Genomic DNA, 26819 nt, shown 5'->3' with positions numbered 1-26819 from the left:
CCGGAGAAAGGAGATGCTAGACTTTTGGTTAGTATGGATAAAAAGGAGAACACGAATTTGAGATTTTTCTTTGTGGTACAAGTTGTACTACCCAAAACCTGGATTATCTGGTCTGGCCAGACCATGGCTATTACTGCACCAGAGGGCCCTCAGTGGGGTGGTGAATAGCAGAAGAGCCCAGCAATAGGGAGGCCAATGGCCCTGGGCAGGAGAGGCTGGTGAGGTTTTTGTCCCAGGGCTGCAGCTGGTGCCTGTGGGGCCAGAACCACTCCAGCAGCCTGGGACAGGGCTGTGGCTGGTGTCAGTCCAGCAGGAGCCAGAGGCTGGGCTAGAGGCAAGGAGGCCCTGAGAGGAGTAGAAGAGAGACCAGCAGCAGGAGGTTGAGCCAGGGAAGCAGCAGGGAGAAGCAGCAGGCTAGGAGGGTTGTGGCAGGGGACCTCCCCTCATTTGGCAAATTCCCTTGTTTGGGATTGGTCAGGTCCCAAGGGTGCCAGACAAGGGAGGTGCAAACTGTAGTACTAAATACTATTATACATGTCAAAGAAAGTTGTTGGGCCAAGAATTTAACAAGATTCTAAAAAGGAATTAGACATATGGGCTATATCTACAAGACAGCCTGAACTCATAATCAATTATGCAACTTATGCTATGCAAATTGTGTAGTTTATTTTGAGTGGAGTTCAAAATAGGCTATTTTGGCATTTGGCACTATCTAAACAATGCCAAATGTCAAATTAAAGCACTATTTCAAGGCATCCCTTACTCTTCCCGCAACAAGGTGGACAGGGTGCCAAAATAGTGCACCTGCTATTTCGGAAAAATATTTCAAAATAATGGATGCACTGAAAGATGCAGAGTAGTTATTTCGGTACACCGAGGTACCCCGAAATAGCTCTGCCATGTAGACATAGCCATATTGGAGTACTGTCTCCAGTTGTGGACACCACATTTTAGGAATAATGTGGAGAAACTGGAGAGGGTCCAGAGAAGAGCAACGAAAATTATTAAAGGTCTAGAAAATGCAGCCAATGAGAGAAGGCTAAAAGAACTGGGTTTGTTTAGCTTGGAAAACAAAAGGCTGAGAGGGGACAGGATAGCAGCATTCAAGTATATAAAAGGTTGTTACAAAGAGGACGGAGAAAACTTATTCTTCTTAGCCTCTGATGATAGGACAAGGAGCAATAGGCTTAAATTGCAGCAACAGAGGTTTAGGTTCGACATTAGGGGAAAAAAAATTCCTAACTCTCAGGGTGGTTAAACACCGGAATAAATTGCCTAGGGGGGCTGTAGAATCTCCATCATCGGAGATACTTAAGAACAAGGTAAATATCTAAGAAGGATGATATGGTGCTTGGACCTGCTGTGAGGGTTGGGGACTGGACGTCATATCTAATGGTCCCTTCTAGTTCTACTATTCCATGATTCTACACAGTAGTATTTAAAGGAGATAGGAATGATGGATCCTAGGAATTTCACTGAGAAAACTGAGCTTAGAAAGAGGCACATCCTTAACCTTTTCAACTAACATGCTTATAAAAATAACTGTTTAATACACACTCACAAGACACTATGTTTTGGTTCAGTGTTTGAGTCTGCAAATGCTTGTCTGTTCTATAATTTACATTCCTGTTTTAGGTTAAGATGTCATGTTTCATGCAAACTGACCTGTATGCTGGTCACTGATGAGGACAAATCCCATACTTTAAGATCTCCAGTTACAGATACTGCTACTAATGAATCTTCTGTAAAGGGTAATACATGTTTAATATGAAAACAAATTCAGGTCACTGTGACTTCAGCCAACTGAGAACACAAGCACCACCAATGCTCTCTTATATGGGACTGAACTTGGTGCACTCTGTTTTTACAATACCAACTTCAGTGTTTTGCACTTCATATTCCAGACTTAACACATAAAACAGAATGTCTAATAAGTATGAACAGTCAATGTATCGTGCAAGCACACAAGGTCCTTCTATATGAAAATGTTCAACCATCCACTTAGCCGTCAATCTGATGTACAAACAAGCACTTTGTTAAAGCAACTGCACATAAACACTTTTGAAAAAATCAGACCCTTTGTGTTTTTGTACACATAAATGGGTGTGATATTAGTGAGATTATAATAATTTTTCCACAGGTATCCTATTCATGCAGCTAATTATAGACAACATGTTAAAAATAGTTCTTGCCAGCTGTCAGGTTTCTACATAAGATGCAAAACACAGTAATTTAGGTCTGATTTGACATTAAAGTATAAATGTATCTTGAAGTATTAATATTAAAGTATTTTATATCCTGAATGTATTTGTGAAACATGTCAATATCTTTCCCTAAACATACATAAAATGCAGTACAGAAATAATCTTTAGGTGTTTGCTGCACTATATAAAAACAAGACCTGACTGGACTGCTTATATTGTTATTTCTGCCTGTCACTACAATATGTACCTTGAATCCTTGTGGAGTGAACAATGCACATGCAACTGATCCAATCAGAAGACTGAAAAGATATTAAAGTGTGAAGAACAGCTAAAGTCTTCGCATCAATAATGAGGACATCGTGATATTGTCCACAACACAGAAGCCAGCCATCTCCTGTCATTCGGAATGAGCAATGGTAATACTGTCCAAATAGAATCAAGCAAGAAAAGGTTATTATAGAGAGCTACACAAGCTGACTTATGAATTATTTCCATCTTTCATGTACACCAATTAAAAACATTAGCACAGACAGTATTTTTACACACATTAAAGCTAATTTTTAAACTGCAGCTGAACCATACAGGTGAGCCAGTTAATACCAGCATATAATTCTGAGCAAGCAGAAAAAAAATGATGTTCCCTGCTTCAGCTCATGACACTAGCTTTCTGAAATGTCTGATGATAAAATAAAATTAATGCAAATCGGTGCTTAGGGCTTTTGGTGCTCCTCACACCAAAACTCAATGATCTACACTGGCCAACTATTAACTTCCTGATCATGGTTCAAGGGGTGTATTTTACCCCATAAAATCCTAAATGGGTTTGGGATTTGTTCAACAGAGAGACCTCATCTCTCACCATATACGACATACTGTTGCCATTCTAAAAGGAACTTCAACCTACAACCCATGCCTACGTCTATAATAGAAAGTTTTTTAAAAAAAGCCAGAGCTCTTTCAAAAAATCCCATGGAGCATCTATACCCAAACTGCATTCTTTCAATATTAAATTTGAAGAACGCAGCACTTTTTCTGGCGGTCCTCTTCCACTTCCATATGATGAAGAGCACATTTTTCCAAAAGATTCTTTTGGGAAAAAAGTGTGTGTAGACACTGTGGGATCCCTTTTCTGAAAGAGCAGTGCTCCATGGCACCGGGCTTTTCAGCATGCTCTGTTTCTTGTCCAGTTCTTTCGAAAGAGCAGTCAGCATGTGGCCACTCTCTAACGAAAGAGTGACTGATTTTTCAATCTGCTTTTTTGTGTGTGGTCACAATCTTTCAAAAGAAGTCTTTTTGGAAAAGATCTTCAGAAAGAACTTCTTTTAATGAACTGCTGTAGTGTAGACATAGCCCATGTGTTTGTGGAAATACAGAAGATCTTCTAAAACTAGATTTGGGAAATGTTAATTAGCAATCAAACAACATTTTCATGTCCTGATATCATCAAAATCTGCATGCACCTGTACTCATCTGAGAATATCAGCAACAGCTGGGCCGACAGTTACCACGGGCCCCAGGGCAAGATGGAAAGCGGACCTAGCTCTGTGCCCTGGAAGGGGTGGGCCTATGGCAGTCAGCCCTTGGCGCTGCCCAGATAGCACCACAGGACACGCTCCGCCAGCCACATGGAGGGGCACTGCCACAGCCGTTCAAGCAGGGCTGAGGCTTAGGCTACCACCCCTGCCAAAGTAGCAGTGGCAGCAGCCGGAATTCCAGGACACTTTGAAATGTAAGGCCCCTATGAACTGTCCCCTTTGCCCCACTCTTCTGCTGGGCCTAGGAATACCTGGTAAAATTGCTTAGAGTTCAGTGAGTTCAATGGCAATCCATTACAACTATGCAGTACAAACATTCAATATACCATTAAGTTGACTGTGCACTCATTTAAACCATAGACTGCATTATTGTAACAAAACTAAGTAAAAATTAAAAATATATGTCTACAATTAAGTGGTTATGGCTCCATAGAAGTGACTGCCTTGTCCTCATCTTCCTGTCCTCCAGAGCATGGGCTGGTAGGGTGAGGGATGGTAGTGAGCGAGAGAGAGTTGCAGGAACCAGAGCAGGGGGTTTGGAGAATGTGGGGGAGGGCTGGGGTATGTGAGTGAGCTGCTGGAAATCAGGGCTGGGTGTGTGTGCAGGAGCCCTGGGGTGGTGTTCTGGAACAGTGTAAGCCCTTTGATATTTTTCCAGCTGTATAAAAAGAGCATGAACCCTTCTCGGCCAATTTAACACACCCCACCCCATGTCCATTTAACTAAATTATGGCACCTGTTTGTTTCCTGGTTACTGCCTTTGGACCACACGCACCCTATCCGTTCACCCCCAGCCCAACTCCCTGCAGTTTTGGCCTACCTAGCTACCTCATTCCCCAGGGCAGAGCCAGATTAAGATAAGGGCTGCAGCCTAATGGCTCAAATACCCCTTCCCAAACACAGGCTAACACTTGATGGAAATCACTTATCTGAAAATCCAACTCTAATTGAAAAGTCAAACAAATAAGCAGGATGTATGGCAAAGTTCTTCTAGTTTTTAATTTACTTTTTAATTTAATTATTAATTTAATCAATTGGTAAAGTAACATATATTTAAAAAATATTGATCAGTTTTCAGATAGCTACAAAACTCCAAAAGAATAATGTTGGAAAAAGAATTCTTTCCCTTCTAAACCATTAACACCTATGCAAAGTGAGGCAGTCAAACTCCCTACCCCAACCCTATTTCTCCCATCACACCACCTTCTTCCACCTCCTCCCGCAGGATGGTGGGCTGTGGCTCTGGCCTTTGAGGGAAGGCACAGGTAGAAAGAATGGAGAAGCCTCAGAGGTAGGGTTTGCGCTGTGGGCTAGCAAGCTAAGTGCAAGTCACCAGCAGCTGTCCCCTTTTCTCCCAGGTGGCTGCCTCTGGTTCCCCCACCTTAGAGCTTTGCTCTCTCTACCTCAGTCCTGTTACCTGCCAGCAGTGTTTGTGGGGTGGGGGAACTATCTGAGACAGCCTTCTCAGTCTCTGTCAGGCAGTGTGAGCAAAGAGTGCAATCTACCCTTTGCCTCTCCTCCACCCCACCCACCATCACCCAGCAGGCAGCGGGGGCTTTTGGCAAGAGCATGTTTAAACAACCTGTTTAAAGAGACCACCTGCCTCCTCCATCCTCTCCAGCCAGGTGTTTAAACAGACAGACCCTGCTCCTCAGAGCACTGTGTCTTTAAAACTCAGGTCCTGGCTTTGCAACATACAGGACAATTAACCAATTATTTATTTATTTATGTATTTATTTTAAACAAAAGTCAGGATGCTCTCCAGGGAACTAATAAAAGGGCCAGTCCCAGTTAAAATGGGACGGATGGTCTCCCTAGCTGGGTCTGATCAGCAATTAGTACTTCTGGAGCAGTAACACCAGGTAGACTGTTCTTCCAAGAATGATGATTCCTATCCAAACAACTTTCTCTCTTTCTTTCTTTCTTGAGTTTTACAATCAGGTACCCAATTTGTCCCTTGTATTATTTGTCAATGTCTCAGCATATCGAGGGATGAGCTTTGTCCTGTATTAATGTCACCCCGCACTTCCTTGTAAGTGGTGCTAGTCTTTCCAGAAGATGTGTGTCATTTCTCCTGCCCTTCCAGGCTATGTGACATCTTAAGCAAGGTGTAAGTAAGGACTCCACCTTTGATCTCCCGTAATAACTGAATGGACTGAACTAAGCCACAGGCTATGCCACAGCTATGCCTCTTTTTAGCAGTTCTCCAGCTCCATAACTGTTTACCTCTAATTGAGCCACACCCAATAGGCAGCATAGGTGATTCGTGCTAGCACTTGGGAGGTGCACCCCCCCACTCTCCCATATTTTAATTACTAAATGGGGTGTCCTACCTGCTCCCCTTCCCCTGGGTGGCCCTCCCTACACCTCTCCCTCCATAAGCACCAGTTGTCTCTGCACAGCAGAACATATTAGGACATATTGTTGTTGTACGTCTGGTAATATGAATTGTCAATGAGTGATTTGGCAAACAAGCCCTAAGTCTATTGGTAAAGGTTAATTAACTATTAATTGACACGCTGACGAACCAATTTCTTTTAAAAGCTATGACTGATATTTATTTCAACCTGATAAACCAAAACAGTTGCATAAAAACTTTATTACCTCTACAAGCTATAAAATATTTGAATTTGTCTGTAGCTTGGGAGTCTCATGAAAGCTCTAAAAAGTTCTCAGGCTTTCAGCTCTTGCAACCTAGACTTCCACACTCAAGAAGAAAGGCATTTTTAATTAACCTAGGGGCTATGAGCAATTCTTTTACGAACATATCTGACTCAGATCCACTCCTAAATCACATATCTACATATTTCACATACATGTACCCCCCTCATTCTATAGCATCTAGGTACTTAAAAAGTACCTGGATATACTTCAAAGCAGAGACTTGAAAGGGAATTGACTGAAAAATGATTTAAAGCAATCTGACATCTTAAAAAAAAAAAGCGGTCTACCACTGAACTCTGGCATGAATGAAAGTGCATTTTTGGAAAGAAAACAGTATTTTCCTGGAGGTTCACAGACTGGCAGTCAAAAGCCTCCAACTAATTTATCTAGGTTTAAATGTAAGGCCATTAGCAAATTGTCTTACACAATGTTGCTACAGAGTTTACATTTACCTATTTTCAAGATAGACGACCTTAAACTAACATTTTCCATGTTGCCTTCATGCAGGCCAAAACAAAAAGCCACAAGAAATAGCCTTACTGTGCATCAATACCTGAAGCTCAAATGTCACAATCAATAAATATATAGATATTACTTTCTAGAAAAATTAGAGGCTTAAGAAGAAATGCTTCTGTTTGCCTGAGAATTAGAGGTGAAACACAAAGTGGAAATTTCTTTACTTCATTTCTAAGGTGGAAAATGAAATAGGAGTAAATCATAATGGTAAGATGCTTCACACAATGCAACGAGTTTTGTGCTCTCTATATTTTATTCCTTATGAAGTATGTTCCATTCCTAAACCATAAACTATTTCAAAATATTTTCTCTAAATCAGAGATACAGTAATAATGTGCAAGTCACATTTTAGAGCACTGAAATAGTCAATGAAATGTTGCTATACTTACACAGATTGCTGTATGCCTATACGGATGCTTTGCGTTCTCAATGCACTGTCCACGAGTGACATTCCAAACACACATCTCCCTGCCAAAGATAACTTCATATTACTCTGTCATTTCCACTCAATTGGCTGGAATAATTTTGTGCCACCAAGTTTTTCTTTAGCGCTGCACTTAAGTGCAGTTTGATCGCTCATGTGGCTTTTTGTTACAGATTACTGGTTAAGAAAATGTTGTGGTCATTAGCAAAGGGTGACATACAGTATCTGTTTCTTTTGGTTTTGGTAATTACACCCTGCTGCCTTGCAGCCAACCCTACTTTAAGGCCAAGTCTGGCCTCCAACAAATTGTAGGTATACTGCCATTACGGCTCATCAATGTGTCACCATAACTATCATTCGCTGGAACTACATCCTCCTGAAAATGATTCATTTCACAGAACTTAAACTACATATTTTGAAAAGAATAATACATCTTCCACACTGCACCAGACTTAAGTTCTGGAGATGGGCTATCATTTTCTGTAAAGAATAAACAGTGCCACCATGAGGCTGTTTCTAAAGTCTACTTCATTAATACACTACAGCACCACATATTTTTATATACATACATACATATATACACACACACACATATATATATATTTACACACACATACACACACACCCTTAATCAAATATTAATATTTAGAGAACTAGCTTTCAAATATATTTTTGTGTTAGCTAACGTACTTTAATCTATATTTAACATGCTTCGGAACTAATATCTAGTAGATGTACAATCAAGTTTACCTGGCAAGTGAAAACTTATGAGGTATGTCAAGTTTTTAGAGTTTGGCAGCTATGACCCAGTTCCACAAAGGTATTTAGACTCTTAACGTCCATCGAGTTGAATGAAATTTACCTGGTTGAATATCTTTGTGGATCAGGGCACAAATGTTAAGAATAGGGTTGCCACCATTTTCATAATACTTATGTGGAACATGAGCCCCGACAGCAGCCCCAGCAGAGGAAACCCTGGCAGGTGGGGAACTTCCATGGTATGTCCCATGTTTACACAAATTTCAAGGGAGACATTTTTGCATAAATGCAGGACACAGGAATTGTCATGGAAATTTGGGACTGTCCTGCAAATTGCAGGACGTCTGGCAACCCTAAGAAAAAAAATCTACAGACTGAGTAGAACAAATGGCAATCATTATTCTTAAAGTATTTTAACCAAACACTTTATACTATTCAGAAAGTAATAGTTTCGCAGTGCTTTATGGAACATAATATATTAAGATAGGTACACAACAGAAAAATAAAATTGCTTTATTGATATCGCAAAAAAAACCAACCAAAACAATTTTGAGATATTGAATAGCCTGCCTCTGCTGAAAATGAGGCATCCTATCTGTAATCAGCACAGCTTCATGCTGCAAACTTCCACAGCTCAATTGTGAATGTCATGCCCTTATAAAGGTGCACCTAAGTAGTTCTCAGTGGTTTGGGTTCTGAAGACCATTTGCCCTTGTCTAACCAGTACAGAAGCATCTTTCATCATTTCTCCAAATAACATACAATAAAAGCTTTTAGTCCAGGAGTGGCCAACTTGCAGGTCTAGAGCCATAGGAGGCTTTTTGCGCAATGAAATGCAGCTCCTGCCTGGAGCTGTGAGTGCTTACTGCCACTCGGTGCATGTACCCCAGCACCTTAAGGGAGAAGCATGTGGTGGTAGCTCCAGTGATTCCCAGGCACTGAGTTAGAGCGGGGGGGTGAAGAAGTTGGGGCGCTTGCCTTTGTGGGAGGGGTGTGGGATAGGGTTAGAGAGGGGGGTTGGGGGTTTCTGGCTCTGGAGGAAGGGAGGAGAGGGGGATTGGGAAGTCGTTGAGCCACATATCTATTTATCTATAATACGTGGCTCTTTGCACTCAACAGCTATTTTGGCTCTCAGACCCTAACTGGTTGGCCACCCCCATTTAAATCTTTTTCCAAGTCATGTTTTATTATGTAACTATTATTTAAGCAATGGAATACTTTCCTGAGCATTGAGTAGTTTAAGGCCATAAAAGTAGAAGTTCAGAATTAAGAGGAGATCTAACCTCACCGTTAGTACAATGGCCAAAATCAACTTGGGAGTGTCAGGGAAATAATACAGAATTAATTTTGTAGGGTCTCCCACCTCTTTCCTTCACCTAGTTACCCAATTATACCACATCATTTAATCAAAACAGGAAGCAGGGACATGATTTCTTTTTCATAAGCAGCCCCCTCTAGAACAGGGCTGAGAATCCAGCAAGCATAAGGTGGCATTACAAGATGGTTGGCCCCTGTAAGAGGAAATTGGGCCTCAGCTCACCTGTGCCTAGATCAGCTTCCCTTCCCAGTTGGGTAATAGAGAATGAAGCAATGAAATCATGGGATTAACTCAGGCCAGGCCTCATTTTGTAAGAGAAAAAGGGATGGGCTTCTGGAGTAGCTCATATGGAAGGGAACTTGAAGGGATGCTAGTAACACTCTAGGTAGGAAGGTTAGGCAGGACAGAAGCCTAGGAACCTGTAGGTGACTTGAGGAAGCAGCTGCAGAGGCAAGACTGATTTCTGAGAGGTGAAAAGGATCTGAACCCATCTTTGGGAAGGAGGACCAGGGACTTCTAATGCAACAGGACAGAAAAACTGAACTGGGTTCAGTGCTTCTGAAGGTTTCTTTATTTAGTAAGGACTTATTCAGTTATACTCCAGAAGACTGGTGTTTGAAAATACTGTAGGACTGGGATACTGAGTTATTGATGAACCCTGTAAGACAAGGGAAACTGAGGCAAATGCTGCAGAACCACCATAGCCATAACTGGATGCTTGAGCAGCAGCCAATCCTGCTACAGGTGGTTTGGGTAGATCAACCTCCTTCAAAGCCTCACTTCCTCAAGAGTCAGTATTCATGGTGCTAAGTAATTTTCTGGTCCTGCCAGCTCCCTCACACAGCTCCAAGCTCACACAGGGCCTTGCTGCCCCTTGACAAATCATTCTTTTGGGAACAGGCTCCTGGCAACACATGGATTCTCTGGACTTAGAGCCCCTTCTGCATTCCACAGAAGGCGCGCCCCATCTCCATGCTGTATGTGGGCCAGCTGACAGTTCCACCTGGCAGAAGCGAGGGCCCTCTGTGGAAAGGAATTAATACTAAGTGACCCCTGCACCTTCTGATGCCATGATGCGAGTGGACTGGAAGTCTGCTGCTAAATACACCATTTGTTCTTCAACCCTGCCACACGGTTTGTGATGCAAAGAACATTTGAAAACTCAGTTACCTACCCATTTTCAGTAGCACTCACTATATATGGCTGCTTCTCAAAGTCCCTTGCTTTCGCCAAGCATGTTACTGAAGTAGTATGGCCAAAGAGAATTTCTTTAGAGGAAACCTAGGAGAGCAAAGCAGTTATATTTTTGGTATCAATCATCAGGTAATCCAAATTTAAGAAATAATTTCATTATTAATTGTATTGACGGGTAGAGGGTACACATTGGATCCCCACACAGTGTGCACAGCAGCTCCAAGCACGCGCAAGCAGAGTGTGCAGGCACCACTTGCATGCCTACATGCAGAAAGGAGCAACTGTAATCCCTGTGATCATTGAGGTTCAAAGACTGCAGTTCTGAGTGGATGCGCCAAATGGGTAAGAGAACTGGAGTGCCACAGCCCTGCTACCCACTACACACCAGTAGCAGAAGTGGCTGAATGCACTAAGGATCTGATCTGGAAAAGCACTTAAATAGGCTCCAATAAATCCAATGGACTTATATTTTGACGGGCAAAAAGGCCATATTTTCAATTATGTTTCCTTAACTTTATTGGAAAGCTCCATTAAGATGCCAGCAAATCATGCTTGAAACACTGTCCGATTAACGTCCAATTAATGTGACTGAAAAAGTCCCGTTAAGATACCAGCTAACTCATTTTAGCTACCATGACTAAAGAAAGGCATGTACACCTACACACCTGGAAGCTCTGGAAGGAAATCTGCGTTAATTACCGCTGGCATAGTGCAGCATTCCTCAACTTGTGTGTGTAAATGGCATGCTTGAGCCCAAACAAAGAAGCAGCAAGAGCATGTCTGAGAACACAGCAGAATCAAAGCCATAAGGGTCATGAATTACCGTACATACACTTGCTTGGACTACAAGATTAGGTCACTATGTATTTTACAACACTTATCCCACTTGGTCCATCTTTCCTAAAACAGTTCATTTTTTAGCTTAGAAGATGTAAGGCTTTCCATTTCTCATAATTCTTTTAGTCCTACCAACCACGCTTCTATAATGGATATCTTCTCTGGAAATACAGGATCACACTGTGCCACTGATTTTAAAGAACTCTCTAGAACAAGACCCATCCTAATTATATCTGCTATCCTCTGCTGCACTGGATCTCAAATTGTGGCCCTTGGCCCACTAATTATCCATGGAACATTCATTAAGACCTGATAAGAACTGGCTGCACCCATGTTTATTTTCATGTTTAACAAGCTGGTTAATTCGTTTTCTCCAATGAAAAGAACACCACACATTATCTTTTACACTCATCACAATGGTGTTATCTAGAGTCTATTAACACTAAAAGATAGAACTCCACCCACATTATTTGACAGACAACTCTACAGTTGGTATAAACAAAGAGCCATCCAGCCTTCCCCCAGCCCTCCAAGCTGCATGGAGCACAGTAGCTGCAGCAGCAACCAGGAGCCCTGGGCTCCTTTGAACCAGCAGGTGCCAGGGCAACTGTCCCCTTGGCCCCTCCCTGCACAAACCTTTAATTCTGATGAGAGATTCCAAAGACATATTTGTCCCTCTTGACTTCCTGTAACAATCATCTGCTGGTCATCTGTAATCATTATGGCAGTGATGCTGTGAGAGGGTGCTCTCTTCCCCCATAGTGCCACAACTGGAAACGATGATTTCATAGGGAACAAGATCTGAAAACAAAAGAAGTTAAAATAGTTCCAGGTAGCACAAATTATGAAGAACACAACCCGAACATTTGACAGGGGAGAGCATACAATACTGCTCAAAGACAGGGCTGGATCAAGGAAGATGCTTTAGGGATTGCAGCCCAGGACCCCAAGCTAAGGGGGCCCCCCAAAAGGATATATGAGCTGCCAAAATTGTGTATCTTCTTGTGGAGCCCCCTTAGCCCTGAGATACTGCCACTAAAGCTTCTGCATTCTGACCCTGCCTCGTGGTGCGCTGCAGTTCCTGACCTTCACCCCAATCTCCTGAACCTCCTCCCATACTCCAAACCCCTTGGTTCCAGCCTGGAGTCCCTTCCTTCACCTGAAATTCCTCATCCTCAGACCAACCCTAGACCCGATGCCCCCAGTCAGAGCCTTCACCACTACTCACACTCACCCTCCTGCCCCAAACCACAGCTCCCTTCTTCATTCTGAACCCCCTCATTATGGTGGCCCCACTCCAAGGCCGAGGGGGCTCCACAAAATCTAATAGGCCCTGGCCCGCAGCAGATTTAATGTGGCCCTGCTCAAAGAGCATGAATTGAGATTCTCAGTCAGGGAACTGAACACATTTTGGTTCCTGCTGCTGTCACACAATTACCTTACTATTGCTGCCTCATTATAAACAATTAAGAATGTTTTGGGAAGGATATGGGTTTAAGACCACTGATCAACAACAAATACAATTAATTTAATTTAGATTAATGTGATGACATTTCCGAAAATGCAAGGACTACTCCAGCCCGAGTGGTCTAAGCCACTTTCCCCATAACCACTCTCTGGGATTTGCTGTACAAGGCAGGTTTCAGTCCCAAAAGCTGTGCTTTTATTTCCTTTTGGTTGGATTTGGGCTTTTTCCTCACACTAGCTCAACTTGCTGGTCTAATTCTTTCCTTGTGTAGCTTCCATATGCAGGGCGCTACCAAATTTACAGCCACAGAATATGCATCATGCACCTAAGGTTATTTTAGCAGGGTCACAATATTGCCACCTTTATTTCTGTTCTGTCTTCAGGGCTGGGTGGCCTGAGAGCAGTGACTGGGAGCAGCTGGGCACCCAGCTCTGAAAGCAACACCCAGCCAGCAGCAGTGCAGATGTAAGGGTGGCAATGCCATATCATACCGTACCATCCTTAATCCTGCACTGCCACTGCTGGCAGTGGCTCTGCCTTCAGAAGTGGGCTCCCAGGCAGCAGTTGCTTCTCTCCAGCTGCCCAGTCCAAAGGCAGAACCATGACCAGAAGTAGTGCACAAATAATTGATTCAACACCCCCACCCCTACTACAATAGTCTTTCCCCCTTTTCCCAGCTCCTTTGTGTGTCAGGGCTCCTACAGTTAAAGCAGCCTGGAATTTCCAATTTAAATAAATCTGAAATCACTAAATCTGTCATTTTTAAAATCCTATGAGCACAAAATTAACCAAAACAGACCATAAATTTGGTCTGCTCGTGTCCAGGGGCCAAAAATCTCCAGGAACAACCGTTATCTTGAGTCACCTAGTGACTTCACTATGCTGTTCAGCTTCCTATGCTCTGAAAAATGGTCTAAGGCAAGTCTGGACGCTCTTATTGATGCCAACTCCCATTGCCATTTATAGCCCATGCAGCTTGCATGTTTACACACCCCCTAAAGGGACTTCTTCCAGTGTCTCCTTTCTCATTTCTTGTGCCCTCTTCAGGCCTTTCAGAAGATCCCAAGCCACTGCTCTGCTTCACTTCCCAACTGAGTCCCATGAAGGGAACTCCCAGGGAAAAAAAGTGGAGTTGCTTAGCATTTCCTTCCTTGCTTAAGTACCCAGTCCTATGGCAAGAGTGCCAGGCTGCTGCGTTCTCCTCCCCAGCGTCCGCCGCCTCCTAATTTTATGTAGAATTTCAAAGCCCCGATCCATTCTGAGAGGAAGGAGCCAAACAGAAGGCAGAAAGCTCCCTGCAGGGCCCAGGGAAGATGACTTTGCCTTCTCTTCTGTCTCCCGTCTAATCTCAAGGTTCTGGTATCAGTCTCAAGCTCTGTCAATTCTCATGACTTCTGGCGTTAGTGATGGAAGTGACATTTTTCAGATCCTTGTTTTAACCTCAGTGCCACTCCAGTGGCAAAAAGGAAACCTAAGGTACTTCAGACTATTCAAAGGAATAAGCAGCAGGCATACCTGAGAGTCATAAGGGGACAGCACAAGAGGAGCACAGTGGTGGAGCAGATCCTTGGCAGAGGGCACACAGTGAGTCCACTCACCCCCTGTAACTTAGAGCAGCTTTTTGGATGCTCTAAGTTACACTGAGGGCAGTTTGCCCCCACAATTGGGGGAATAAAAAGATGGCTTATAGTTACTGCCCCACATATGCTGAAGTATGTTTGTATATGTGTTGTTTAATGTGCAATTCTTCTGTTTAAAATACAGTTGTGCTGTGCATGTGAATCTATAATGTGAAATAGAGAAACAGATTCTGCTTAGGCATTTCTTGAGACCTACCACTGTCCAGAGTTACTTATCAAGGAACACATCCTTTAACTGAGTCATGTATATAATACACTTTTATCCTACAGCAAAGACAGAGGCTGTGAGGCGGCAAAGGTGAAAAAATCTCAGGCTTTCTCCATTTTCCACCTTAGGAAATTCCATTCCCACTAAACTGTAGCAGGCAGGGAGCTGAGCTCAGAACAGGCATTAGGCAGAAATTGAAAAGAAAAATGTTGGCAGCTGCCAGAAACAATGCTGCGGTTGAGCAGGAGAAGAGAGAGAAAACTTAAGGTAGAAAACCTAGGCAGATTTGGATAGATGGAAACCTTTGGGAACAGCTAGATAAAAGCAGCAAAGTAGGAATAATTTAGATGGGGGGGAGGAGACATTAGGAACCAATGTGTGCTATAAGTAGGGATCAAGAGAGTTGGGATGAGGAATAAGAAACCCTAAGAAGCTGCCTTGATCTAAACAACAGTTACCAACAGAACAAGTGCTCAGGGAAGGCCACTAAGCACCAGTTTACCAGCATGGTCTGCCCATTCCAGAGCCAGACACCTGGTCAATTATCTGATCCTGGTGAAAAGGCAGTGACTACAAAAAACAAGCATGTAGGTTGGCTCAAGAGGGACCATAGAATGAATCTACAGGAAAGGGTCTGCTTCCAAGGCAGGGATACTCTGTGTGGCAGGCACAGGGAGTTATAGCTGGATAGAAAACACTAGCTAGGAGTTTGAAATTCTTTTTGTGAGGTCATAGTCATTTGGGATAATAAATGGAGCCCAGAACCAAAGGTTAAAGACTAATTTTGGTGTGATTGACTCATCCCTAGGCTGATGAGGCTTAGCACACACAGCAAAGGGAGGACAGAAACATGAGTGACTTTTACAGTTGCACGTTCTCCAGACCACAGAAGTTAGGATGAAGAACAAAGACTTGAGCAAGCTCAGCTGATGGAGAGCATGAAAGAGAGAGAAAGGCTGGAATGGGCTATAGAACCCCCAAAAGACTAACAGGGGAAGAAATTGGGAAGGGTCTCCTTGGCTGTCATTCACGACAACAGAATGTGTCAAGCTGAACTCTCAGAGTGGCTGCCCAGCAATGATGCCACGTGGATCAGCCTTCAATATGACCGATGGCTGAAATTTAAAAGACAGAAGACGGAGTCATCCTTGGGTTTGTGGCATGGGAGAAGAGATAGTTGGATTTGATCTGTGCTGTGAGTAGAGCCCAGGAAATAGGGGTGAGGAACAAGAATGCCCAAGAAGCTGCCATGATCCACCGGTGGTGACCAGCAGAGAGAGGTCACCCATGGGGATCCAGAGGGTTCTGGAACCAGTAGTGTTTAACATCTTTATGAATGACCTGGCTGTAGGACAATACTGATCAAGTTTCAGATGACAGCTGTGGGAGAGTGTTCAAGAACTTTGGAGGATAGAGATGAAAGTCAATAAAGACAAACATAAAATGCTACACTTACGCCGTGTCTACACTACCTCCTTACTTTGAAGGGAGGATGGTAAGTAGGGTGTTGGGAGATTATTAATGAAGTGCTGCACTGCATATGCAGCACTTCATTAAGCTAATTCTCCCCTGCAGTAACTTCCAAGTATTAAACTTTGAATTGCCAGCTCAAGTGTAGCCACAGCTCACCTGCCGGTACTTTGAAGTGCCTGGGCAAATTCAAAGTCCCTTTCCTCCTCAAAATTTTTTAAGTTTAACGCTTGGAAGTATGCAGCATGGCACTTCATTAATAATCTCCCGACACCCTACTTACCATCCTCCCTTCAAAGTAGGGAGGTAATGTAGACACAGCTTAACGGGAGAAAAACAAATACAGAACTGAGGATAAAATGGCTTGGCAGCAGCAATGCTAGGAAGAATCTGGAAGTTGCTGTGGATCAACATGATTCAAAAACGCAATGCTGTTCCAAATAAAATAAAATAGAATAAAACAAGAAACAAACACAATTTTGAGTAGCATTAACTGAGACATAGCATGCAAATTACAGGAGGTGATAGTTCCACTCTGCTCAGTGCTGGTTAGGCCTCAGCTATGGCACTGTGTCCAGTTCTGGTCACCAATATTTAGAAAGAATGTGAAGCTGGGTAGGTTCCAGAGGTGATCGAAGGGCTGGAATGCAAGCCATATAAGTGAAGGTTCAAGGAACACAGTATGCTTGGTTTGGAAAAGAGACTGGGGGGTAAGGAGGAGGGAATCTCCAAATACTTGAAAGGCTTCCATGAGAAAGGGGAAATGTTGATATCTTTTCACAGAGTGCATGAGAAGAGGCAATGGGTTCTAATGCTAATACAACAGATTTAGATTGACCAACAGGAAAAAAAAAATTCTACTTGTAAGAAGAGTCACACAATGGACAATATTTCCTAAAGAGGTTGCGGAGATTCCTTACCTGAAGGTTTTCAAATAGAAGCTGGATAGCCATCTATCTCAGGTGATTTCCCAATAAATCCTTCATCTTGACAGGGGTTGGGGGGGGGGGGAGCGGAAACAGATTAGATGACTCCTGTGATTCCCTCTAACCCTATGGGTTTTTTGATAATAAGAAATCAAGAGCTTAAAATTTATCTCCTATCAGAAAGGGATGGATGTGAAGAGGTACTCAGTGGTTATTAGACCCAGAGACTCTGGCCACACATGGATAACTTGTCAGAATAAAGAACAGAATATTGATCCTCCTTTTAAAATTTTGTATTTGATTGCTTACGCCAGAACTTAGGAGGACACTATAAACTACAATTTAAAAATCTGTCTTTAATTTTTGTAATTGTCTGTGAACTTATATGAAATATTTCTCTTAAGCCATTTTGCCTTATCCACTTAGCAAACACTGATTTTTATTTTTTTAAATTTTGCTTTGTAGCAGAAATAAAAGGAAAACATATCAGCTGAATATTCTTTTAGGACTATTCTTTTAGCTGCAAAATAAGCAAGAGGAATTGCATGTTTCTGTAGGTTCTATAAAATGGTGGCTACTAATTTAACAATTTTACAATAGATCAAACTTTTAGATCAGAAGGTTTAAAAGCGTCCCTAATATCTAAACACAGTGGCTATGTCTACACTTGCCCCAGGCTTTGAAGGGGTGTGGTAATCAGACTGATAAGAGATTACTAATGAAGTGCTGGGATGAATGTGTAGCACTTCGTTAGGCTAATTCGCCCCCACAGCAACTTCTAAGTGCTGCCATGCCATATAGCCACAGGCATTTAGAAGTGCCCACGCTACTTCCAAGTGCCTTTACTCCCACGGCTACACGGCATGACACTTTGAAGTTGTTGTGGGGGAGAACTAGCCTAATGAAGTGCTGCATATTCATTCCAACACTTCATTAGTAATCTCCCATCAGCCTGATTACCATACCCCTTCGAAGTTCAGGGCAAGTATAGACATACCCAGTGAGACTTCTCCTTCTGTACCTTGCGCTTTTGTTGTGTTTCCTTCTGATGTTGTTTTACACTATTTTCCTTCACTTCGCACAGTTATATACGATTATACTGGCACAAGGAAGCGAAGAATCAAAACAAATATTTTTACCGTGCTACCTGACTTGATACGAATCAACTCAGGAATAACAAGACTCAACACAAGCTGAAATTGTAACACAAGACTGTAGAAAATACGGACAGGAAACAGATTTGTGTGTGGCGGCAGACAGGCTGTTATTGATGAAGAACCATCCATTGTTTTTTACAAAATATTGCAGGAGACAAAATATTACAATGAGAAAAGACAGTAGGTTAAGTGAAATTTTATGCAGCTACTTTGTACTTGTCTTTTTGTATTCTACCTTCTGTAAGTATAAAAGCTCAATAGAAGGCACAAAGTTAATGTAATATTCTTTAGAAGTTATCTTTCCTTTGCTGGTGTTATGTTTCTTTCAGTTCAAGTTCATTTAGTTCACAAAATACAGAGCTATAAAAGACATTCCATTTTGCATAACACTTATCTGTTAAAATGTGTTGCTTTTGTGACTTTTTTTAGAAATACCGTGTACACATACACGCTGTCTGACAGCATTTAGCCTTCTCAAAGCTATTTTGTGACGAGCACGCACCAAGAACAAAATTTCTTATATTTTATCAACAGATTTTTATCAGAAGTATACCTTTTAAAAGGTATAATTTGTTTCCACAAAGTCAAACACCACCAGAGGCATATCTGGAGTAGATGTAGCTTATCAGCACATGTTAAATTCCACCAGCTCTGCCCACTCAAGCATGTCTGATTCTTGGTATTAACCCATAATATGACTTCAAATCAAGCTCTTTTGCAGTGCTAGGAAATAATTCAACTTGGGTCCATATTGCACATTTTAAACTTTGGCCAAAATATGTATAAGGAAACAGGGAAAAAGAAAATTTTAGTTTTCTGAGGAAGTGCAAGGTAGGAACTGTAATGTACAGGACAGTTTCATATTGCAACAATGTGAGGATAAAACCCTGAAGTTTTGAAATCATTCAGTGAAGAAATTAAAAATAATCATTTATCAACACCATGTTAGCACATGCATTTAATAGCAAACCAAAAATACAGAAAGCGTGATTTTAAAAGGTATTAAAAAGCTATGTACAAGGTTTCTACCATTTAGTACATCTGGGCCTCATTTGTGATACTTGAGCAACACAAGACAATTTATTGGGTATTAAAATGCCGCTTTGAGATCGCTGTCTGAACATGGAGACTTCTCAGCACAGGAGTCTGCATTCTCAGCTCTTGCAGAGCTAGGAAAGGGGCTATACATCTGTTTGTCTTCCAGAACTAAGGGAGGTGGCAAGAACAGGTAAAGGCATGCAGGGAAGCAGGCCAGAGCCCACTCTACTTAAGCTATTCAGTTTCTCCTAAGCCTAAGAAACTTGTGTGTGTGTGTGTGTGTGTGTGTGTGTGTGTTGTGAGAGAGAGAGAGAGAGAGACAGAATAGGCCAGCAACTATAAGCAGGAGCCGGGAAATTCTGAAATGAGGCTTATGGAATGGCTGACAAATGCTGCCTTCTAGGCTGGGGACAGACTCCGAGACCTAAAGATCAGAAGCAACCATAGTGATCACCTAGTTCAGGGATGGGCAATAAGTGGCTCACAGACTGTACACAGTTCATCAGGGTTAGCTCCTGCCAGGCCGCTGGTGCAATATTTACTTGCTGGTCTAAGTATGGCTACTTGCAGTTCCCACCAACCATGGATTGCCACTCCCAGACAATGGAAACTGCAAGAAGTGATGGGGACGGTGTTACTAATCCCCATAGATCCCATTGGCCAAGAATGATGATCTGTGGCCAACTGAAGCTGCAAGCATCCATACTTGACAACCAGCACGTAATTAAAACACCAGTGGCAGGAGCTAACCCTGGTGAACTATGCTCAGCTAACTGCTCACCCCAATCTAGTCTAATCTCCTGCACAGGTTTCCGGGTGCCACAAAACAAAGTGCAAAGGTGACTTCTAGACACCTCTACACTCCTGCCCTGAGCACTCAAACAGACCCCCTGAGAACTGGAAGCCATTATGTAACTGAATCCTTAAAGCTCCCTTGATGAGAATTCTGTGGGTACCAAGAGAAGAAGAAACAACTCCTGTCACTTTCATAGGAGAAGCATTTCCCTTCCCCATGAGTACACCGCCCAGAAGTCTCCTCTCAAATGGCCATCTCACCATCTTACACTCAGCACCTCTATTTTTCCCTCCCCTGGCTTGCCTACCCCCATCCCTTGTCCTGCTGACCTTGCTGGTTCTAAGAAAACATAATAGCGTGTGCTACAGAAGTGCAGCACATATTAATAACCTGGAAAAACTGCTTCATAAGTACATAAGAACATATAACTTAGAGGATTTCAGCAATGTTACTTTTGCTTTTTGGGATCATTTACACAGAATCAAAATTGTAATGAAAACTGAAGGCTCCCTTTATGCAGGCAAAGCAAGACCCTTGGAAGCTAGGGTCAGTGCTCTGAGGAACCAGAGTGCAGGAGGGCCATGCTATCCTGGAATGAATTTCTAAGAGAAATGAGCTCAGCACTCCTACTCCTGATTGTTTTCTCTTTATGGAGAGGTGTGAGTGGCCAAGAAATTTTAACACTAAGCAGAAAGGGGAAGGCTGAGCTTGGGACTAGAGCTTGCTTTCTCTGTAGAACTCCAGAAGCCATAAGCTAAACCAACCATAGCCCACCTTTCCACTACCCCTCAACTCTGGTTCCTGCCCTAAGCAAAACACTTGTCAACATGACTTGCAGGGCAAGCCTCACAGCTCTGTGTTTCAGGTTTCCATTTCTAAAATTAGAAAAAGACGACTCCCCGGGGCTCAAAGGAGTGGTCAGAGGAGAAAAGCTAGGGTACACGAAATGCTCAGATGCTAAGGAGAAAACCTCAAGGATCATTATATCATTTAATGGTAAAGAATAAATGATCCTCCTAATTGTGGACATAGATGTCAGAGACCACCATTTCTCATATGTATTATCAGATAATACAGCCAATCTATCCTCTACCAGAAAAAAAAACTGTGGGTGTTACATTTCTAATTATTTTTTCTTTGCTAGACCTGAGGTGAGCAAACCTCTTATATTGGGACCCCCTTTTCATCCCTGTAATTAGCAGCCCCCCACCCCATCTCATTTGGTGGCCCAGGGGGTGGAGGGAGCCAGCAGAGGCCATGGGGGTAGGCAGTCACACCAACCCCTCCTTATGAAATTTCATGCCCCCCCAAGAGGGCACGCTCCCCACTTTGCATACACCTGTTCTAGGCAGAGCGGAGAAGGCCAGCAGTCCCTGCCCGCCCATCAGTCTGCCAAGGCCTTCTCTTCATGCCCCAGTGCTGAGTCATTGGAGGATCAATGCCTTTTTTGCTAACAAAAGTCAGTTTCATTCACACACCTTGCAGAAAAAAGCCTGAGAAAGTGACCTGCAGAGATGAGGCCACCTGCTGTTTTTGTTACAGCCCCTGCTGGGGAGTGCTGGCCATGATGCTGCTTGAGGCACAAGGGGTCCGAAGCCAACAGACCCAGCCAAGTCCAGAGTTCCGGGGCTCCTCGCAGTTAGTGGCAGGACAGAAGTCCTGTGCAAAGTACATACCACCCACTCCTTCAGCCCACTCGGTGCCCAGCCCACCACAGGAGAGCCAGGCTGCTCTTGCAGCAAGTGGGACCCTGGCACTGAGCGAGGGGTAGGTGGAGCCCAGAGCAGAGTTTCCCTGGGCACGGGCTGCACATCTGGGGCTGTGGACTCTTTCCAAGGCAGGGCTGGTTAGGAAAGGGTAGACAAAACATCCCCCATCAGCTTGGCAGCGGCAGCAGCTGAAAGCCATGGGGGCAGGAGGCAGGAAGAGGTAGCAGCACTGACACACTCCTGGCTTAACAGCAGGGGAAAAGTCAGAGAAACCACTGCTACTGCTGCCGGTAGTGCCTCCACCTACCCTTTAAACAAGCCAGCAGACAACACATGCAAGAGACACAAGATATCTTCTGCCTCCATGACTGGTTAAGCCGCTCATGCTACACCCCCCTTGTAAAATGTTACTCCCCCACTTTGCACACCCCTGTGCCAGACCATCATTTTCGTGGATTACACATGTACTTCATTTGTTGTTAGAACATCTTACTAAAGACATTAATAATAATAAAATGCCACAGCTTCCAGAAACTAACTAACTGCAGCTAGTAAATACATCCCATTACCACCAGTGCAACAAACATACCCACACTGCAGAAGATGCGAAAAAAAATTAAGATGTGGACGACTTACTGCTTTTATTAGGTCAACAATCTAACTATTTAAGGAAAGATGAGCTAAGGGGGTTGAACTGATTAAAAACAGCAGGTTATGAGCGTCCCCTCAGCCTTACACAAGTCTGCTTACCCAGAGAGACTAATATATTTTTGATAGGTGAGTAAAATATAATTAGTTTTTTTCATTAGCTCCATCATCATGGTAAAATGTAAGGTAGTAAACTTTAGGCACAGGCTGGTAAATTTTCTTGACAGTTTTGTACAGCTGCTATACCCAAGAACCTGTTTTATTTCTGTTTCTGTTCTGGTCTTTGGTTTTGTTTTCCAGACATCCTCGGTTTTACTGCTTATGTTAAAAAAAAAAGCATCCTTTCAACAATGGTGTTGATGTTTAATGAAATAAAATTAGTTATTTTCCATAAAGGAATCTTTTGACCTGCAGCCTACGGTCGTAGTGTACAGTACTCAGACAAATCCCACAAGCTCATTACAGCAGTAACACACATCATCCTTAAGGAGATAAGTGTTGCTGATAATTAACACAGGTTTCAAATACTATAATATAATCATATCCCGGGGTTTAAAATTCCATTCACCCACTGTCCGCAGCAAGCAGGAAATTCCCTGTGAAACTCATAACCCCTCCCCCTTATCACCACCACTCTTGCCTTTAGCTTTATATAACTTGCCATCGCCAAACTGTTTGTGCTGTCTTACTTAAGTGTCCTGACACACAGCTCCAACTCTGCTACTGTAGCTACTAATAGCTTTGCTGTTCATATCAGTTGTCATTGATGATCTTATTTGTTGCCATGTTACTTAGGGTACGTCTACACTTATTGTGAGATCCTATTCGTTCAGGGTCAAGCTTCCATAATTCGATTTTGTGCATCTGGTAAAGAAGCACAAAATCAATCTCTTCTGGGGACAGCAGTTAACTCCCTGTACTTCTCCCTCCTCTTGTGAGGAGTAAGGGAGGTCAATGGGAGGTTGATGGGAGTGTTTCCCCATCGACCTCTCTCGGTGAGGGCAGACCTTACAGTTGACTGCATATATGTTGATTCTAGCAATGCAATTTCCATACCTAAAATTGCATATCTGCTTCTGACTATAAGGTCTACTGTAGACCAAGCCTTAGAAGCATACGTGAACTTCACTGAGCTACAGCCTGGGGATGCAATTCCAGTACAGATAGGGAATTATTAATGCCAACATATGAGATACTGTTAAAAACAATCCTGGAATACTGTGTACAATTCTAGTTTGAATTCATCTTTCTTCAATATGAGTAACTAGAATTGTACACAGTATTCCAGAATGGTCAGGAGAATGGAGGCCTACCTTATAAGAGGAAACTGGAATAGGCTGAGAAGGGCTACAGTTGCTCTTTATACATATGGGAACACACCTGAGAAGCAGAAGAGCTATTTATATTAGAAGACAATATTGGTAAAAAATAAATGTGCATAAACAGGACATGAATAAATTCATGTTAAAAAAAACTAGAAATTTTCTCACTGTCTGAGGAGGAAGGTTCTGGAACAGCCTCCTTATAGAAGTAGTTGGGGCAAAAAGTTTAGCTGGTTTTCAAATATCATTTGATAAGTTCTTGAACAGGGTTCTATGAGACATTGTCTGCACTAGCAGCGGCCTGGACTTAATGACCCGGGAGATCTTTTCTAGCCCTGTGTCATTAAATACGATACACAGTGGAGAGTGCACAACTGAATAATTCCTTTAAATTGCTAGGGATATGGCCTATGGATATATGGCAGCCTAAGTATTTTTAACTCTGCTAGCAATCTTTGGTCATCAAGAGTAGGATGTGTTGGGTTAATTACTCCAGCCCTGAACACATCAACTCCACAACCACACTCCTCATGATGATCCTCTGTATTCCAGTTGCAACCCTATGGATCTTACACAGATAACTTCTGTTCTACTTCAAAAGGCCTCCTCCCTTCATGCTCCTTGTTCAGGCCCTTCCTTGCTGCCACTGTACTTCCATCTTAAAACATAATGGGACTCCTCGTGGGACCTGTCAATGCTACTCTGTAATCAGCCAGAGGAGTCACTGCTGAGTGACATGCTGCTCTCCAGTGGGATACCAATGTACTGCTTCTGCAGTCCAAAGGAGCAAGAGACTGGGACCCGGAATCAATACAACCCATTTTAACTAGAAAGAACCACCTAGTAATACCTTGTTTGTATTTCTTGAACGAGTGACACAAGAAACACTTATTTCATTCCACACAGTAATTCACCACAATCAGAAGGAGCACCGTAAGGGCAACACCATCTCCCAGCTGCTGATTACATCAACGGTTTGCAGCACAAATTCAATTTTATGATGTTAATCTCAGCCTGTCAGTCAGAAATTTTCTCTGAGGGATATGATTTTTCTGTGGATTTCATTTTAAGAAAGATTTTCTTCTTCTACAATCAATAAAGATATGTTTTCATCAAAAGACTCTATCTTGGTAGAATTCAATTGGCCATTTCAAACCCTTTTGGTGACACAATATTAATTAAAATAGTTTATGTTGCACCTAAACTGGAAGATGTGGCAGCGAAAACAGCAGCTTCTCAGAACACATGTACTTAATACACTAGCATGGAGTACAGTAGAATAATCTTCACCTCCTTGAGGTGGTCATATTATTCTATAAATAATATGAATTCACGAACTAAAGGAAACGCGAGGGAGACAATAAAACTTCATGCAAGTTTAATGGAAATTATCATCATCTTAACTAATCATTTATAGAACTGGACAACTTATTTTTGTATGCTAATAAGAGACTCTTGCTGGTTTTTAATAAATAAAGAAATCCCTGAGTGAGAACTGTTATCTATGTAAAGTTACTTGAATAAGAAATAGGTTAAACAAGTGGTTATGGAATCACAAATGTGAATTATTTTCTATCAAGCTATTTGCTAGCTCCATCATTGTTGCATTTGAATGCTTTTTAACATCTACATCTACAGCAATAGCAATGAAGAGGCTACTGCAAATAAGAAATAAACAGAAAATAAAATATTCTTTTCTAGTGAAGTAGTGTAAGACCTCACAAAGGTAGGAAGCAATGTTCCCTGTAAGCTTGGGAGACCACCCAGGAGACATTCAGGTGCTGCTCCACTGTTCAGCAGAATGCCCACAACACTCATAGCTGGCAGCATATATTTCAACTGTTGGTGCATATCAGCACATGGCTTGGTGCACATACATTTATTCTACACATAAATGGAAAAAAGTTAGAAGGAAAATAGGGAGGAACTATAGGTAATTCTCAGTGCCCTAACCATGTGCGTCACAGAAATCTTCTTCTGTTCTACTCTATATGCACATAAACTGATTTATATGCTGAAATACCTTGGTAAAGTAGGCCTTAATCGAGCTTTAGAAAATTCATTCAACAGTATCAACAGAAAATCTCTAATAAGCCAGGGCCACCACTTCTGAAAAATGAAAACTTTTGTTTAAAAGTTGACCACAACTGGGCCAGGATTTCATACTAATTTGACGTCCACTGTACTTGAAGAATGGCCTTTCGAATGTTAACTGTTCCTAATATGAACACTGCCTTAGTCTGTATGCAGACAGCTCCAATGAATTTACTGCTTGTTATATCTGTTAGGTGGGCAAACTCTTGCACTCATGCAAAGCCCCATTGTCTTCTGTGGGACTATGCAGGGACAAAAAGGTCTGCCAATGTGCAGATGATTGCCTGATCAGGGCCATAGTGTGGAAAGTGCTGTGGGAAAGACAAAGACTATTCAGGTACTAAGTATTACTATTCTTACCAACCCATATCAACCCATGGACTGAAGCAGAGTCATGTTTAATTTGTTAGCTTTGGTAGAATTTCATTCTGATTAGGAATCCTGGGATTCTAGTATGCATTAACCATAATTAAGCCTACAACACATCTGCAAATTCATTATTTTAAAGAGAAAGTCCTAGAATCCAACTTGAAGTCAAGAAGTGAAGAATCTGAGAAAATAAGCCTCCACAAAGTTTCATGAACGAACTAATAAACAGTGCACTGCCAACTAGGTTTTAAAGGTCATCAGAGTTTGTCTCCCTTAGCTGACCTTGAATTCATTTAGTATAAAAACCTGTTGATTGAATAGGTGGTGTTTTGGGTTCAGCTATACAATACCAAGTAATGTTGAAACAAGAAACAAACCTGCAATCAGTTACAGAAAACAAAACTAATAAGCATTTTACCTTCTTATTCTATGCCTCTAATTAGCAGTATAATCACTTCTGTTACCTACCACAAAAAACTGTAGCTTACCGAAGCTTTGCAACCCAAAGGTTGCCCTTATATTT

General features: G+C 42.3%; 1 protein-coding gene across 1 annotated transcript in view; it reads right to left on the bottom strand.

The window, feature by feature from the left end:
* Window positions 1–12240, bottom strand: part of WDR72 (WD repeat domain 72) — a 186610-nt gene extending 174370 nt beyond the window's left edge. Inside the window, exons 1-5 of the mRNA XM_075007021.1 lie at window positions 12088–12240; window positions 10595–10701; window positions 7309–7387; window positions 2452–2626; window positions 1666–1742 (exon numbers count right to left, since the gene is read on the bottom strand). Of these exons, the coding sequence (XP_074863122.1) occupies window positions 1666–1742; window positions 2452–2626; window positions 7309–7387; window positions 10595–10701; window positions 12088–12240 (591 nt within the window). The remainder of the gene's footprint in view (window positions 1–1665; window positions 1743–2451; window positions 2627–7308; window positions 7388–10594; window positions 10702–12087) is intronic.
* Window positions 12241–26819: the final 14579 nt, after the last annotated feature.

Source organism: Carettochelys insculpta, chromosome 12 (genome assembly GCF_033958435.1).
Source record: "Carettochelys insculpta isolate YL-2023 chromosome 12, ASM3395843v1, whole genome shotgun sequence".
NCBI classification, from domain to species: domain Eukaryota; kingdom Metazoa; phylum Chordata; order Testudines; family Carettochelyidae; genus Carettochelys; species Carettochelys insculpta.
The sequence above is the reverse complement of the archived record's forward strand: the minus strand, read 5'-3'. Positions and strand labels throughout refer to the sequence as shown.